Here is a 12,172-nt window from a genome sequence, read left to right as displayed (position 1 = left end):
AGCTCTCCTCCCTCTCTCCTCTCCTTCTCCTCTCCCATGTTTGTGGAGAATGATTGTATCTCTGCTGCTCCCTGTTCCATGAGGCTGAGCACACCAGCCCCTCTCCAGCTCCCCAGCTCTCTCAGCAGCCCTTTGCTGCCCAGCTTCCCACACGTCCATCCCAGCTGAGCACGGGTGACCAGACCCAAACAAAGTGCCCAGATAAGATCTTCCCAGGGCCCTGCACAATGGAAACTTCTGCTAAGCCCAGCCAAGGCATCTGCTGAGGGGTGAGAGTCATTCCTGCAGGATGAGACTTTCCTTTGAAATCCATGTTGCTGCTGCCACTGTTCAGCTACCACAAGTGTTGCTTATTCAAAACTATGTTAATAGTTGTCTTTGTGCATTTCAAAACAACTTCACATTTTACATGGCACTTTACAGACCCATCTGAAATCAATCTAAATGCCAACCTTTATCAGATCTCTGCAACTCTCAGTATTGCTGTTTGTCAAGAAAATATTTTCCCAGGACTGCACTTGAAACAGGAATGAGTCTTAAATCTTACACCTTGCCAAAAATAGATATTCTAGGTCTAAGCCTCCTGGAACCCTATTCCTGTGCTCTTCCTGTGCTGCTTTCCGGCGTGGGAAGTCCCATCAGCCTTCTGGATGCTTCAGTAACTATTTCCTAAAAAGGTTGGGTTTAGGGTCACAGGTCCCCACTGGATGCACTTGTGCAGGGCACCCTTTTTGGAACAGACTGGAGGAGGGGGCAAGGCTGGAAAGCCAAGTGAGCAGTGACTCAGCAGGGTGAGCCAGTGGTGTTGCCCTCTTTCTAACAAGAAAAGTGGCAGCTGGGTGCTGTCTGCCAGGAGCAGGAGCAAAGGGATGGCTGATCATGGCCCAGGGAAGCAGAGCAGAAGAGGCGTGTCCACTTGGGTGCAGATTTTATATAAGGGGCACTACTTTCATCTCAGCTGTGGGGAACAAAGGGACATTGCAGAGTCTCAGAGGAGTCCAGAGGAGCCTGAGTGGAGCCAAGAGCCCATCCCAGCTGGCTGCAGCTGAGGCAGGTAACATCCTCTGGGTGCTGGTTGTGTGGTGGCAGGGTGGCAGCTGCAGTGGCAGGGTCCTCATGCTGGAAGTGCTTGACTGCTTTGGTTGGAGATTGTGCTGGGCACCCAGCTCCTGATCACCTCCCTATGTCTGCCATGTCATAAATAAATTTATGTTAGTAGTTATTAAGTTATAACTTCTAGCTGGCTTATTTTTATCACTTGTGCTTTAGTTTATTGCTTTTGAAAGGTAGAAGGAGCACAGATAATCCTCAGATGCTTCCCTTGGCAAAGCCCCTCACCAAAAGACCTGTACCTGTGCATTGCAGGGATACAGAAATAGCTTAAACATCAAATTTGGCTTCTTTTGTGTGAACATTTTGGGCCAGACACAAGGGAGGAGGAAAGGGCTTTTATTGACCCACATGTGGAGCCTGTCCATGTGTGTGAACATGAAGAAGGTTCTGTTGCTCTGGGCTTGAACAGAGTCTCCTTTGATCCAGATAAAGAGTAAAGGAGGGATTCCTTTCTTGACTTCTTTCCTCATAAAGACTCTGGGGTCACTTCTGAGAGTTTTTTCCTCACTGTCCCCTCTGATGTCTCCCTTGCCAGCAGGGGAATCTTCTGGAGATGATGGTTTTGAAGCTTTATGGAGTCATTTTTTTCTGTGGCCTCCTCTCACCCTCGCAGGAAGTCTTGTCTGGCCTGTCCTGTGCTGTCAGCCCTCGGGCGATGCAGAATGGTAACTACAAAAAACACCTCAAACTTGTGTTTGCTTTGAAAGCTCTGTGGGACTCTGATGGGGGGGTAAAACTTCCTGAATTTTACTCACCATCATCTTATTTCATAATTCCTCAGGGCTGCAGACTTTGCTCAGAGCCCCTGAGAGCCACCACCAGATTCATGGCTCAGGGAAATCTCTGCTCCAGAACTGGGGCACATTTCAGCTCCAAGCAGCCACACAGAATTTCAGGGCTAGATCTGGGTTATTTCCTCTTTTTTTCTCAGTTTCTCATTCCCCTATTGGAGCAGCTGATATTGGACAAACAGCTGCTGTGAAGCAGCAGACACAATAATATTTGCAATGTTCAGGCTTGTTTCAAGTTGTTTCTACTAAAAACCTCCAAAAGCTGAAAGCAAAAATAAACAGGCAAAAAATCAACAAGTAAAAACCTCTTTGACAGAGGGGAAATGAGTTGTGAGTGGAACCCAGCCTCTGAGTAGGGTCACTGGTGCTCCTGGCAGTGCACAGTCAAGCTGTGATGTTTGGAGTCTGGGATGCTTTCCACTGCTGCCCCTCCTTTACTTCACCAAGGGCAGCTTTGGTTTATTGCACCAAAGCTGTAAAATACCATCCCTGTGCTATTTTACTGCATGGAGACAGCTGATGTCTCTCTATGAGGAGTTCTGGGGAGTGGATCTGCCTGAGGGGGGAGAGGTCACTGCTGCCCGTGCAGGTCCTCACACAGAGATGTTTTCCAGTTCTCTCAGATGCCATAATTCACAGTGGCCTCATCCACCAGCACCTGCAGGGTCTCGTGGTTCCCAACATCATGGGTGAAGGGAGTCAGCTGAACTCTCCCACCAGCATCACTGAGTAAGTGCTTCACTGTGAGTGCAGCTCCAGCATCAGCTCTGAACAAGACAAGCTGAGCTGTCCCTGGCATGGCTGGCCTGGGCTGTTATCCTTGTTTTGTCGTGGTACTGAAATTCTGACCCAATAATGTCAGCGTGGTCCCAGCAAAGGACACTGCAGGTTTTGGGTGCAGAATGACAGCTCTGGTGGTGCTGTTGCTGCCTGGCAGCACTGCGAGAGGCAAAAGGCACCACAGAGGGAAAAAGCAGCCAGCTCTCCAAAGTCAGCTTCCACCCCAGCATGGTTCTAGGCTTCTTGTACTCAGCTGTCTCTTATCCTTGTACCTCCAGCTGGAGGTGCCTGGGGTGCTGTGGGTGCTGTAGGTCCTCCCTGGGTGCAGCTGCTCAGCTGCTGGAAGGAGTTTTTAGTTTGTGCCAGCCTTTGCTGTTGTTCACAGCCTGCACCTCACCAAGGTCCGGGTGCCCAGGCTGTCGGTGGTGCTGCTGCCAGGGATCGGGGTCCAGCTGACCATCGGGGCCAAGCTGCAGCTCAGAGGCAACTGGTGAGTGGGGATTCAGTGAGAGAAACCCTATCCTGACATGCTTTTAAAGTGTTTGTTACCTATAATAAAGTCACAGACCAAACAGATGCCAAAAGATGACCCGTGGCATTGGTAATACCCTGCAGGAAATGGAGAAGGCTGTTTCTCCTGGCTTTGGTGAGTTTCTGTGTGTCGAGGCTGGGAGATGCAATAATCCCATTTGCTTTTTTTGCAGCTTGGTTGGCCTGCTCTCAGAACTCATTGATATCTTAGTGGAGGTGAACATTACTGCAAACATTAAATGCACGAATTTTGAATCTGGCACGTTCCAGGTTGTCACTGAAGACTGCCTCTGCATTCTTGGGGCCATAAAGATCAAGGTCCTTTCTGGGTAAGTGCCTCTGGATTTATGTTTTAGTTACGTGCAACCCTCTCCTCTTTATTAATAAGGACAGTCTGCCAGGACACAGACGGTGCTCACTGATACAGAGCCAGGCCTCAGGGAGGGAATCTCTTCCCTACTGCCAATGCCAATTGCATCAGTGGAATGAGGGCTAATCTGCCCTGTTTCCCTGTGGGAATTTTAAGGTCTGAAGCATGAGGTTTGGTACGTTTCCCAGCACATTTTCTCTAGACTTAGCTAGAGAATTGGTATCTTAAGGGTAGGAGTAATAGGGCTGGGAGAATTCCAGGAAAACAGGACCATTCCATTCCCTGGTTTTGTACTCTGCCTTTGGCTGCTGTCCCATGCCTGGCATGTGGAGTTTTCCTCTGACTGCTGTGGTTGTGTGTAATTCCATGCAAATGTCCCATCTCTTGCTCAGTCTTATTAAATTCTTGACAGCAAGGATTTGCTGACTTCATGTATTGATGAACTCAGCAGTAAATTGATAATGGGAAATATTTTCTTCTATTGCTTTTGAATTACTCACTTTTCAGGTTCATCAAAATTCTCCTAATTAATTTTTGCATCATGCATTATATTTCAATCAGTGCAGCAGCTGCTTTGAAAAATGCTGTGTGAGTGAACAGAGGAACACGACTCACCTGCTCTGGGGGTCATGGTTTAATTTTTAGCAGGATTAAAGTGATGGTATGCAGGAAGTGAACTCCTAGGGGGGCAAGGAAAGTGTAGATATACACAAATGACTTCATGGCAGCTCCTCAGATCCATTTGTAGGCAGAATTTGGACATAAATAACAGGTGCTCTATGAATTCCTCCCGTCTGTGTCTTGCCAACTCAACAGTCCAGAAATATATTGATTATCAGACAAAACTGCCTCTGTGCTGCTGCAGGCATCACAGGTCCTAAGTGAGTTGTTCAGCAGCAGCGTGGAAATGTCACACAGCAGATTTCTCCTCTTGTTATTCCAGATGCAAATTGTTTGTTCCCAGTAACTAACATGAAGATATTTCCTAACAGCTCCCTCTTCCCTTAACTACAGCACTGATTTAAATACCTGAGGGAGATAGCAAGCACAAGGTTAGACTGTGAGAGGATCACTCTTTTCATGCAGTGAAAGCTCCCTGAGAGCTGAAGGAAGAATTTTCCTCACAGAAAGGGTTGTCAAGCACTGGAACAGGCTGCCCAGGGAAGTGGTAGAGACACCACCCCTGGAAGTGCTAAAAAAATGTGGCTATGGCACTTGAGGATGTGGTTTAGTGGGGAACATGGTGGTGCAGAACTGATGGTTGGACTTGATAATTTTAGATGTCTTTCCAACTTTAATGATCCTGAGATTCTCAGCAATGAGTGAAATTCTCTCCTCAGGGGGATTAGTGGCTCTTTTTTATCTCCAGCCCCTGCTCTAGTGAGCATCAGCCACAGCACTGGCCCTGAAGGGATCACTGGGGGTGTAGGAGAATGCAAAATGAAGGCTGGAGATCTTTTTGTCTCCTGTTCTGGAGCTTTGTTTGTGCTGATTTGGAGTTTTTTTCCCTTTCTTTTCCAGCTTGCTCACCCTGTCAGTGAATGAGCTGGTGCTTCGCCAGCTGACAGCGACTCTGCCCGCTTTGGTACGGCTGAGGATTGTCCTCCTTTCACAGCTGAAGCACAGAAATATTGGGAAAAACTGGTTATGAGGCCACAGCAAGATCCACTGTCTCTCTGTGCTGCTCTCCCACATCACTGCCATGGGGCTGGGGTGTCCACAGGGCAATGCCTCAGATTAAAACATTTCAGTGTGGTCCCACTGAAATGTTTTAATCTGAGGCAATCTGAGTTCCAGGGATGCTCCACGGCTCCAGGTCTTTCACAGCACCCCAGCTGTGTCTATTGCCATGCAGCTTTTTCCCTGGAGGGGAAAGGAGGGCCTCTGGGCAGGCTGTGGGTGGTGGTGGTGAGGGGGCTGAGCAGTCCCATGTGTGCTTTGTGTTGCAGCTCTGTCCCGTGGTGGATATCGTGATGAACCTTGTGAACATCCATCTCCTGAGCACTCTCAATGGTGCGTTGCTTGTGGAGGGTGAGGCACTGCTGCCCTGTGTTTCCCACAGTGGGAGCAAGACCCATTTCCCACATCAAGTCCCTCAGTGCATCAGCAGAAGTCCAGCACTTCTGCAGGGCTGTGGCTGAGCCTGGAATTCATACACCAGCATTCCAATGAACTGCTCCCACCTAAGCCCTCCTTATTCAATTTTTATGTATCACCTTTTTATTTTTCTTATTTTCTTTGATGCTCTTTTTGTGCTATATCCTAAAGGCAGATCCCACCAAGCTGAATTTGGGGATGTTCTGGCCTTTTGGAGTATCAGCAAGCACCCCTCAGCCCTGAATGCTCGGGCCTGTTTGTGGGTGTGGGGGCTGGTGGCCCTGGGGCTCAGGGGAGGTTGTGTTGCTGATTTCCTGGTGCTGTAAGGATCCTTTTCCTGTGTGCAGCGGTGATCCCAGTGGGCACGGCAGGAACAATCCACTACCAGCTGGCCAGCATCCCCTACACCTCTGGCAAGTTCCTTGGGCTGGATTTAGACGTAAGTTAATGCTGGGCAGCAGGACCCTGGGAGCGTGGCTGTGCATTCCTCACCCCATGGGAGCTGTAGAATCCCACGAGGAGCTGGGCTAATGATTTGTCCTGGAAATGCAGCTCCTAAGTGCTTAGATCTTTATCCAAATCACCACAAAGTGATTGTGTGGGCTTTTCTTCTTGTGCTCTGTATGCCAACCTGCCCTGAGTCGGCCCGAGGCTGTGTCTGTCGGATGTGGCTGCTGGGATGAGCAGTTCTCCTTCTCATGGGATGAGCAGCTCTCCTTGTCTCCCTTGCCTTGAAGACCTGGTGTTGGTGCTTTTTGCCTTTGCTGTTCGGTCTCAGCAATGGGTGAATGATAAACCAGGCTAACAGATACATTTTTTACTTCTGTCTCACTGTGAGGGGAAAAAAACCAAACGGCAGAAAGCAAGCTGCTTGTTAACAGGAGAGCTTAAAAAAGCAAGCAGCTGGACAGAAGCCAGTGGGACATGAGCACTAAAGAGGAGCAGGGGCTGATAGCAAGCACTGCAGCCTGCAAAACCCATGCTGCTGAACTAACTTTGGTGAAATGACTTCACTGGGAGGAGCCTTTGCCCCCAACCCCCCCGAATGGCCAGAATCAGTCTCCTTAGCAAAGTCGGTGTCAGTGTGGGTGTCTGTGCAGCTGGAGGGTGGCTGGGGAAGGTCTGGGATCACCGTGTGCAGCACCATCACCCCTCGGTGCTTGGAGTGAGAGACCTCAGGGATGAAGTGAAGCAGTGATTTGTGATTTGGACAGTGTTATTAGCTAATAGCACCTCAGTAATGCAGGCTCATCTTTGTCAGCTCCTGCCATCTATCAAACAGAGAGACCTGCTCCAGGTCCGGTGCTTTCCCAAGGGATGTTCAGCTGGCACCGCTGCTGATCTCACTCCTGTGGGATCTGACCATGCCTCGAGGCTTCGAGGGCTGATGTCTGTGTCGCCTCTCTTTGCAGGGCGTGGTGAAGCAGGTGGGAGGCAGCACCATCCCCCACGACTCATCTCCCTCTGCTTTGCCCCCTCTGATGGACCGGCTCCTGCTCTTGGTGATGCGCCAGAGCTTCCTCAATGCAGTCCTGTCCCTCCTGCTCCAGTTGCCACCACAGACCTTCCCCTGCACGCCAGACGTTGTGAGTACAGCAGGGCTGTGTTTCATGCTGGAGCGAGTGACAAGGGACAGGTAACAGCACCAGGGAGGGCTGTTTGTGTCTGTCCCTGGCTGTGTGCATTATGTGTGTGCTCTCTGCCAGAGGCTCGACCCCAGCACTGCCTCCCTCCTGCCCTTCTCAGCACCTGCACTGCCCAGCTGTGCTCTTGTTTGCAAGGACACCCCTGGGGACACCAGCTGAGAGCAGCTGTGTACTGGTTGTGCCATGGACTCCTGCAGGCCGTGAGCCTTTCAAGGAGTCTGCAAAGTGCTGCAGAGAAAAGACATTGCATGTCTGCAGTGCCATTCCCTGGGTGTTTGCATTTCCCATGCCTCTGATCTCTATTTCCCATGGGAAGTGTTGGGGTCCACACGTGGCAGGTGTTGAAAACCTCTGGGGGACATCACCTTCCTCATCTGGGTGCCATCACCTTAACAACTCCCAGGAGTCACCCAGACAGCTGGGAAACAGTGGAGAGAGTGGGGGGCTCAGGGTGCTGTGTGATGAGGTGGCCCAACAGGGTGGGTGTTGTTGGAATCAGCTGAGGGCTCACTGGGGCTGCTGGTGCTTCTGTCCCCGCAGTTCTCCGGTGCCAGCCGCCTGCGCGAGGCCGTGCGGACCATCGCTCCTACTGGGGTGAGCAACCTGTTCTGGCTCAAGGGCTTGTGTAAAGCTCTCCAGGATACACCTGGATGTGCCATCACGCCCCTGCCAAAGGTCCCCAGTCTTCTGCTCCCCTCCTCTTGCACCTGATCCTGTCCTGCTTCCTGACAAGCTGATGGGAGTGGGAGAAGGGACTGGGGCTTTGCAAAGCCCTGCCCTGCTCTCCTGTGTGCCTTTGTCTGTTCCAGCCTTCTCCTTTTCCCTGAACAGGGAAAGTCTTCTCTCAGCCTGTAGCCATTGACATGGGAAGCTCATAAATATCTCCTGATAAATATCTCCTGTTTCCTTGTCTGGTCTATCCCATTTCTTGGGCACCCTCTGACACCTACAGCCCCCTGTGTGTCCATCTTGCGTTCCTCATCCCTTCTGCCCTCAGCATGGAGAGCTGATCCATGCTGCTGGACATGTAATTTGGCCTGTCCAGGGTGTGTGTGACCTTGGGGAGGCCCTGTGGAGCTATGGGGCTGTGAAAGTCTGCCTGAGGACTGCCAGTCCCCTGCCTGTCTGGTGTGTGGGGTGCCAGCAGCCACCTCCATGCATCCCCAATTCCACAGTGCTCTGCCTGCAGTGGGACCAGTCCTCTGAGCATCAAACTGGTGTTGAGAGGAAATCCACTCATCCTCTTGGAAGAAAACAAAGCCAGTGTCAAGCTTTCAGTCCTGATTCAGCTGTTCAGTAACCACTTAGATGGATCCATCCTGAACTTCCTGCTGCTGAAGGCTGTAAGTGTGGATGGAGCTGCCTCTGTGCAGCGTGCAGCCAGCTGGGGGAGAGGTGGCTGGGATGGGGATGTTTCCATCTGCTGATCCTCTCCCTCTCTGCCTGCAGGACCTTGCTCTAAACGTCCGTGTGTCGCTTGTTGGGGGCAGGCTGGTGTTGCAGCTGGCCTTGGGCAGGTGAGCTGTCCCCTCACACAGGTGGGGACATTCTCTGTGCTGCAGTGTTAGCTCTGGGGCTCCTGCCTTGAAATGTTTTCCGTGTCTGTAAACCAGACATTTCATCTGAATGTGAGAATTTCATACCTGACTGATGGCATAATGTGGATGAGGTAGTTCAGGAAGGATTGCAGCAGTTGGAAAGTTTTAAGAGGCTGGAGGGAAAGTGTGTCAGTTTTATAACAAGGAGGAATGAGGTAACCTGAATAATTGTAAGACTGTCAGCTTGACTTTGATCCTGGGCAGTGGTTCGAAATGCCTGATATTGGACATGAATGATAAAGCAGTAAAGGAAAGTGCTGTCATTAATGCCAGTCAAGGCATGATTAAAGATTGGAGAGCATTCCTTATAGCGGGAGGTTTGAGGATTTGGGGCCATTTAGCTTGTCAAAGAGCTGGATTTAGAAGCAAAATTGGCATAGCTTGTATGCAGCAATATAGGGAATAGAAATGCGTCAAAAGGCTTTTAATTCAATAGACAAGGGTATAACAAGATTCAATAGAAGTAGAAAAGAGAAATTGAAAGTGGAAATAAAGCATCCATTTTAGGTATGGATAGTCGTGTGATTGCAGTGATAGATGAGGAGCTGTAGCAAATTCATCAGACTGTGTGCTTTTACATAGAATCACAGAATGGTTTGGGTTGGAAGGGATCTTAAAGATAATCCAGTTCCAGCCCCCCTGCCACTGGGTTCCAGAGGCTCTGCTCTCTGCTGGCCAGGAGCTGTCTCCTTCCTGAAAGTGAAGGGAGGGAGAGAGAAGGCACAGCCAGGAGCTGTGTGTGCCCTGCTGCAGTGCTGCATCAATGACAGGCAAAGTAAAATTAGGTTAAGCTTTTATTTTCCTGTTTTCTTTTCTCTCTTGCAAGTGTGCCAGCCCCTGTTTTTCATGTCACAATGCAGGTGTCCCTTCGTAGGTCTCTACCCAGGGGCTGAGTGTGCTTGGTGGTGTCCGGGTCTGGCTGTAAGCTCTGGCTGATGCCTTGTGCCTGACCTGCTGTTTGCTCTCCTTTCCCTGCAGCACTTCCCTCTCCTTGGAGTCTTCTGATGTTGGCATCAGTAATGTGAGTCTCTAACACTAGTCTGGGCTTTACTGGGCAGGGAGAGCAGCCAAGCATGATGCCCTGTGGCTTCTGGGGAGGGAGGGGGCCAGGCAGTGGCTGTGATGGATTACCCCTGCTGATGGTCAGAGCTGTTAGCTGCTCTGTGGTGTGGGTTGTAGCAATTCCTCTGTTGCTGGGGTTTCTTTTTCCCTTCTGCCTTTTCTAATAAAGAAAATGTAAAGCTGAAGTCTGTTTGTTTATTCACCGCTGCTTGGGCAAAGCTCACACTGAGCTGCAGCCGAAGTGTCACGAGGCAGAAGTTTTTCTAAAGGAAGGATTGAATACAAATTGAAGAAGAAAAGTAGATTCACTTCAAAGAGAAGAGGGACTGTTCTTTTGCTGTGTCAGTGGGCAGTGGTGTGCAGTGCCAAGGGCATGGGCGAGGCAGTGCTGCTCACATGGTTGTTCCTTCTCTGATTCAGATCTCCACCCTGAAGCCCCACTGCAGCAGTTTGCTTGTGGAAACATTCATGCCTGCCATCAATGGTAAGGTGACCGGGATGGCTGTAATGCTGGGAGCACTTGGAGTTCTGGGCAAGGAAAGAAGAGGGAGCTCTGGTGGGGGTGGGGGGGTGGGGGGGTGGGTTTGGAAAATGTACAAGGAGTGCTGGAGCCATTAAAACCCCGAAATCCCAATTTTGAGGATGCAGTAAAAGTCCAACCTTATATTTGCACCATCCCACTCCAGCATCAGTTCTGGCAGCAGTCAGTGAGGGAGAGCTAAGGAAAGCCAAGCACACAGTGATGGCCCTGAGAAGCTCTGCTCCCTGAGCCCTCCCTGGAGCTGCTCTGTGGTGGGCTGAGCTGGCTCAGCATGTGAGGACCTGTCTGTGCCCTGCAGGTGCCCTGAGCATCGGGATCCCACTGCCCAAGGTGCTGCGCATTCCCTTGGTGAATGTGGATTTTCAGATAAAAGCGGTGAGTGCTCGGGTGGCTGTTCCCTCCTCTGAGGCTCCAGGGCTGTTCACAGGACCCTGCCAGTGCTGGCTGTGTGTGCAAGGGCTGTAGAATTCAATCTCTGAAAGACTGAAAGGGCTGCTCTGTCTGACCTTCCTCAGGTCAGGGAATGCTGCCTGAGGATGTGATGCCCACACAAGGTGTGGACCCAGCTGCATCATGAGCAGTGCTCAGATGCACTGGGGCAGGTCCCAGCTCTCTGCCCAGGCCCTCTTTTCTTTCTGAAGAACTCAGTGGGAGCAGCTGTGATGTGGATCCAGGCATTCAGGCAAGCCCTCTCCAGTGGCACCATTCAAAGAATCTTGAATTGCCCCAAGCTCCAGCCCTGTTCACCCTGGAGGTGTCCTGGAGTAGCCAGGATATTCCCCAACACCTCCCAAAGAGTTCTGTGCCCTCCTTATTACAAACTGGACATGAGGACTTCCCCAGGAGGGTTCTGTCTTTGCTGTGTGCTGTGAAGCAACATCCCCTGACGGGAGATCATGTGTTTGTGTTTCTCCCTGCTCTCCTCCAGGGCCTGATCGTGTTTCTGGTGTGAGCTGTGCAGCCTGAGGCATGGAGAGGACTGTGGGGGCAGAGAGAGGAAGAGAGCAGTGAGAATGGAATGCCAGGATCAGCATTATCTGCTTTTTTTTACTAAACTTGATTCAATATTCTTGTTAATATTTAAGATACTTTAAAGTGAATTGGCTTGTGTGAGTACAGTTTGACACTTGCAAACCTGACTGGCAGCTCTGTGTACAAACATTTATTTAGAGAAGCTGGTGTGATTTTGGGGTCACAGTCACAGCAGTTGAATGTGGTGCTGCAGTGGTATTGGGAAATTTGTTCTGAGGTAAATTTTTTCCTGATAGAATGAAAAAGTGAATTTGTTTCATATGGCTTCTGAAGTGGATCTCCCCATCCTCATCCAGGTGGATGTGAAGTGCTGAGTGGGAGCTCAGCATACATTTGTCATGTAACTCTTTTAATAAATGTTCCTACTTTTTTAGTGCTTGGAATGAGGTTTTGGTTTCTGATGCTTCTCAGGGTGAGCTTCTGTCCTGCCTCCACTCTGGGATCTTGCTCCTTTGTGGCAATCAATATTTTGAGTTTGGGTTTGAAAAGTCTTCCCACTTTAACTTCCTGAGAAAAAAATTTGAACTTTCAGTGGCTCCTCCTGGCCTGATAACCTGCTGACAAAATGCTAATCCACAAGCAGAAATCAAAATTAAATTGAATTTCCAAAG

At 50.1% G+C, this 12,172-nt stretch overlaps 1 protein-coding gene across 1 annotated transcript; it reads left to right on the top strand.

Moving 5' to 3' along the window:
• The first annotated feature begins 959 nt into the window (after positions 1-959).
• Positions 960-11,537, top strand: LOC103818835 (BPI fold-containing family B member 4-like). Its single transcript, XM_009093232.4, has 16 exons — positions 960-1,054; positions 1,649-1,778; positions 2,519-2,633; positions 3,070-3,174; positions 3,389-3,544; positions 5,107-5,170; positions 5,535-5,598; positions 6,030-6,121; positions 7,095-7,268; positions 7,869-7,922; positions 8,504-8,671; positions 8,778-8,845; positions 9,905-9,947; positions 10,409-10,472; positions 10,828-10,904; positions 11,458-11,537. Exons 2-16 carry the CDS (start codon positions 1,667-1,669, stop codon positions 11,479-11,481), a joined length of 1,380 nt encoding a protein of 459 aa, XP_009091480.1. The 5' UTR covers positions 960-1,054; positions 1,649-1,666; the 3' UTR covers positions 11,482-11,537.
• Positions 11,538-12,172: the final 635 nt, after the last annotated feature.

Source organism: Serinus canaria, chromosome 20, assembly GCF_022539315.1.
Source record: "Serinus canaria isolate serCan28SL12 chromosome 20, serCan2020, whole genome shotgun sequence".
Classification (NCBI taxonomy): Eukaryota; Metazoa; Chordata; class Aves; order Passeriformes; family Fringillidae; genus Serinus; species Serinus canaria.
This window is presented reverse-complemented; position numbering and strand designations above follow the sequence as displayed.

What these genes read in the sequence shown, in the direction of transcription:
- LOC103818835 (XM_009093232.4), top strand. Translation starts at nt 1,667, where the DNA reads ATGATGGTTTTGAAGCTTTATGGAGTCATTTTTTTCTGTGGCCTCCTC. An exon ending in CAGCGACTCTGCCCGCTTTG is followed by an intron (nt 5,171 to 5,534) that starts GTACGGCTGAGG and finishes TTTGTGTTGCAG; the next exon opens with CTCTGTCCCGTGGTGGATAT. An exon ending in GGACCATCGCTCCTACTGGG is followed by an intron (nt 7,923 to 8,503) that starts GTGAGCAACCTG and finishes CCAATTCCACAG; the next exon opens with TGCTCTGCCTGCAGTGGGAC.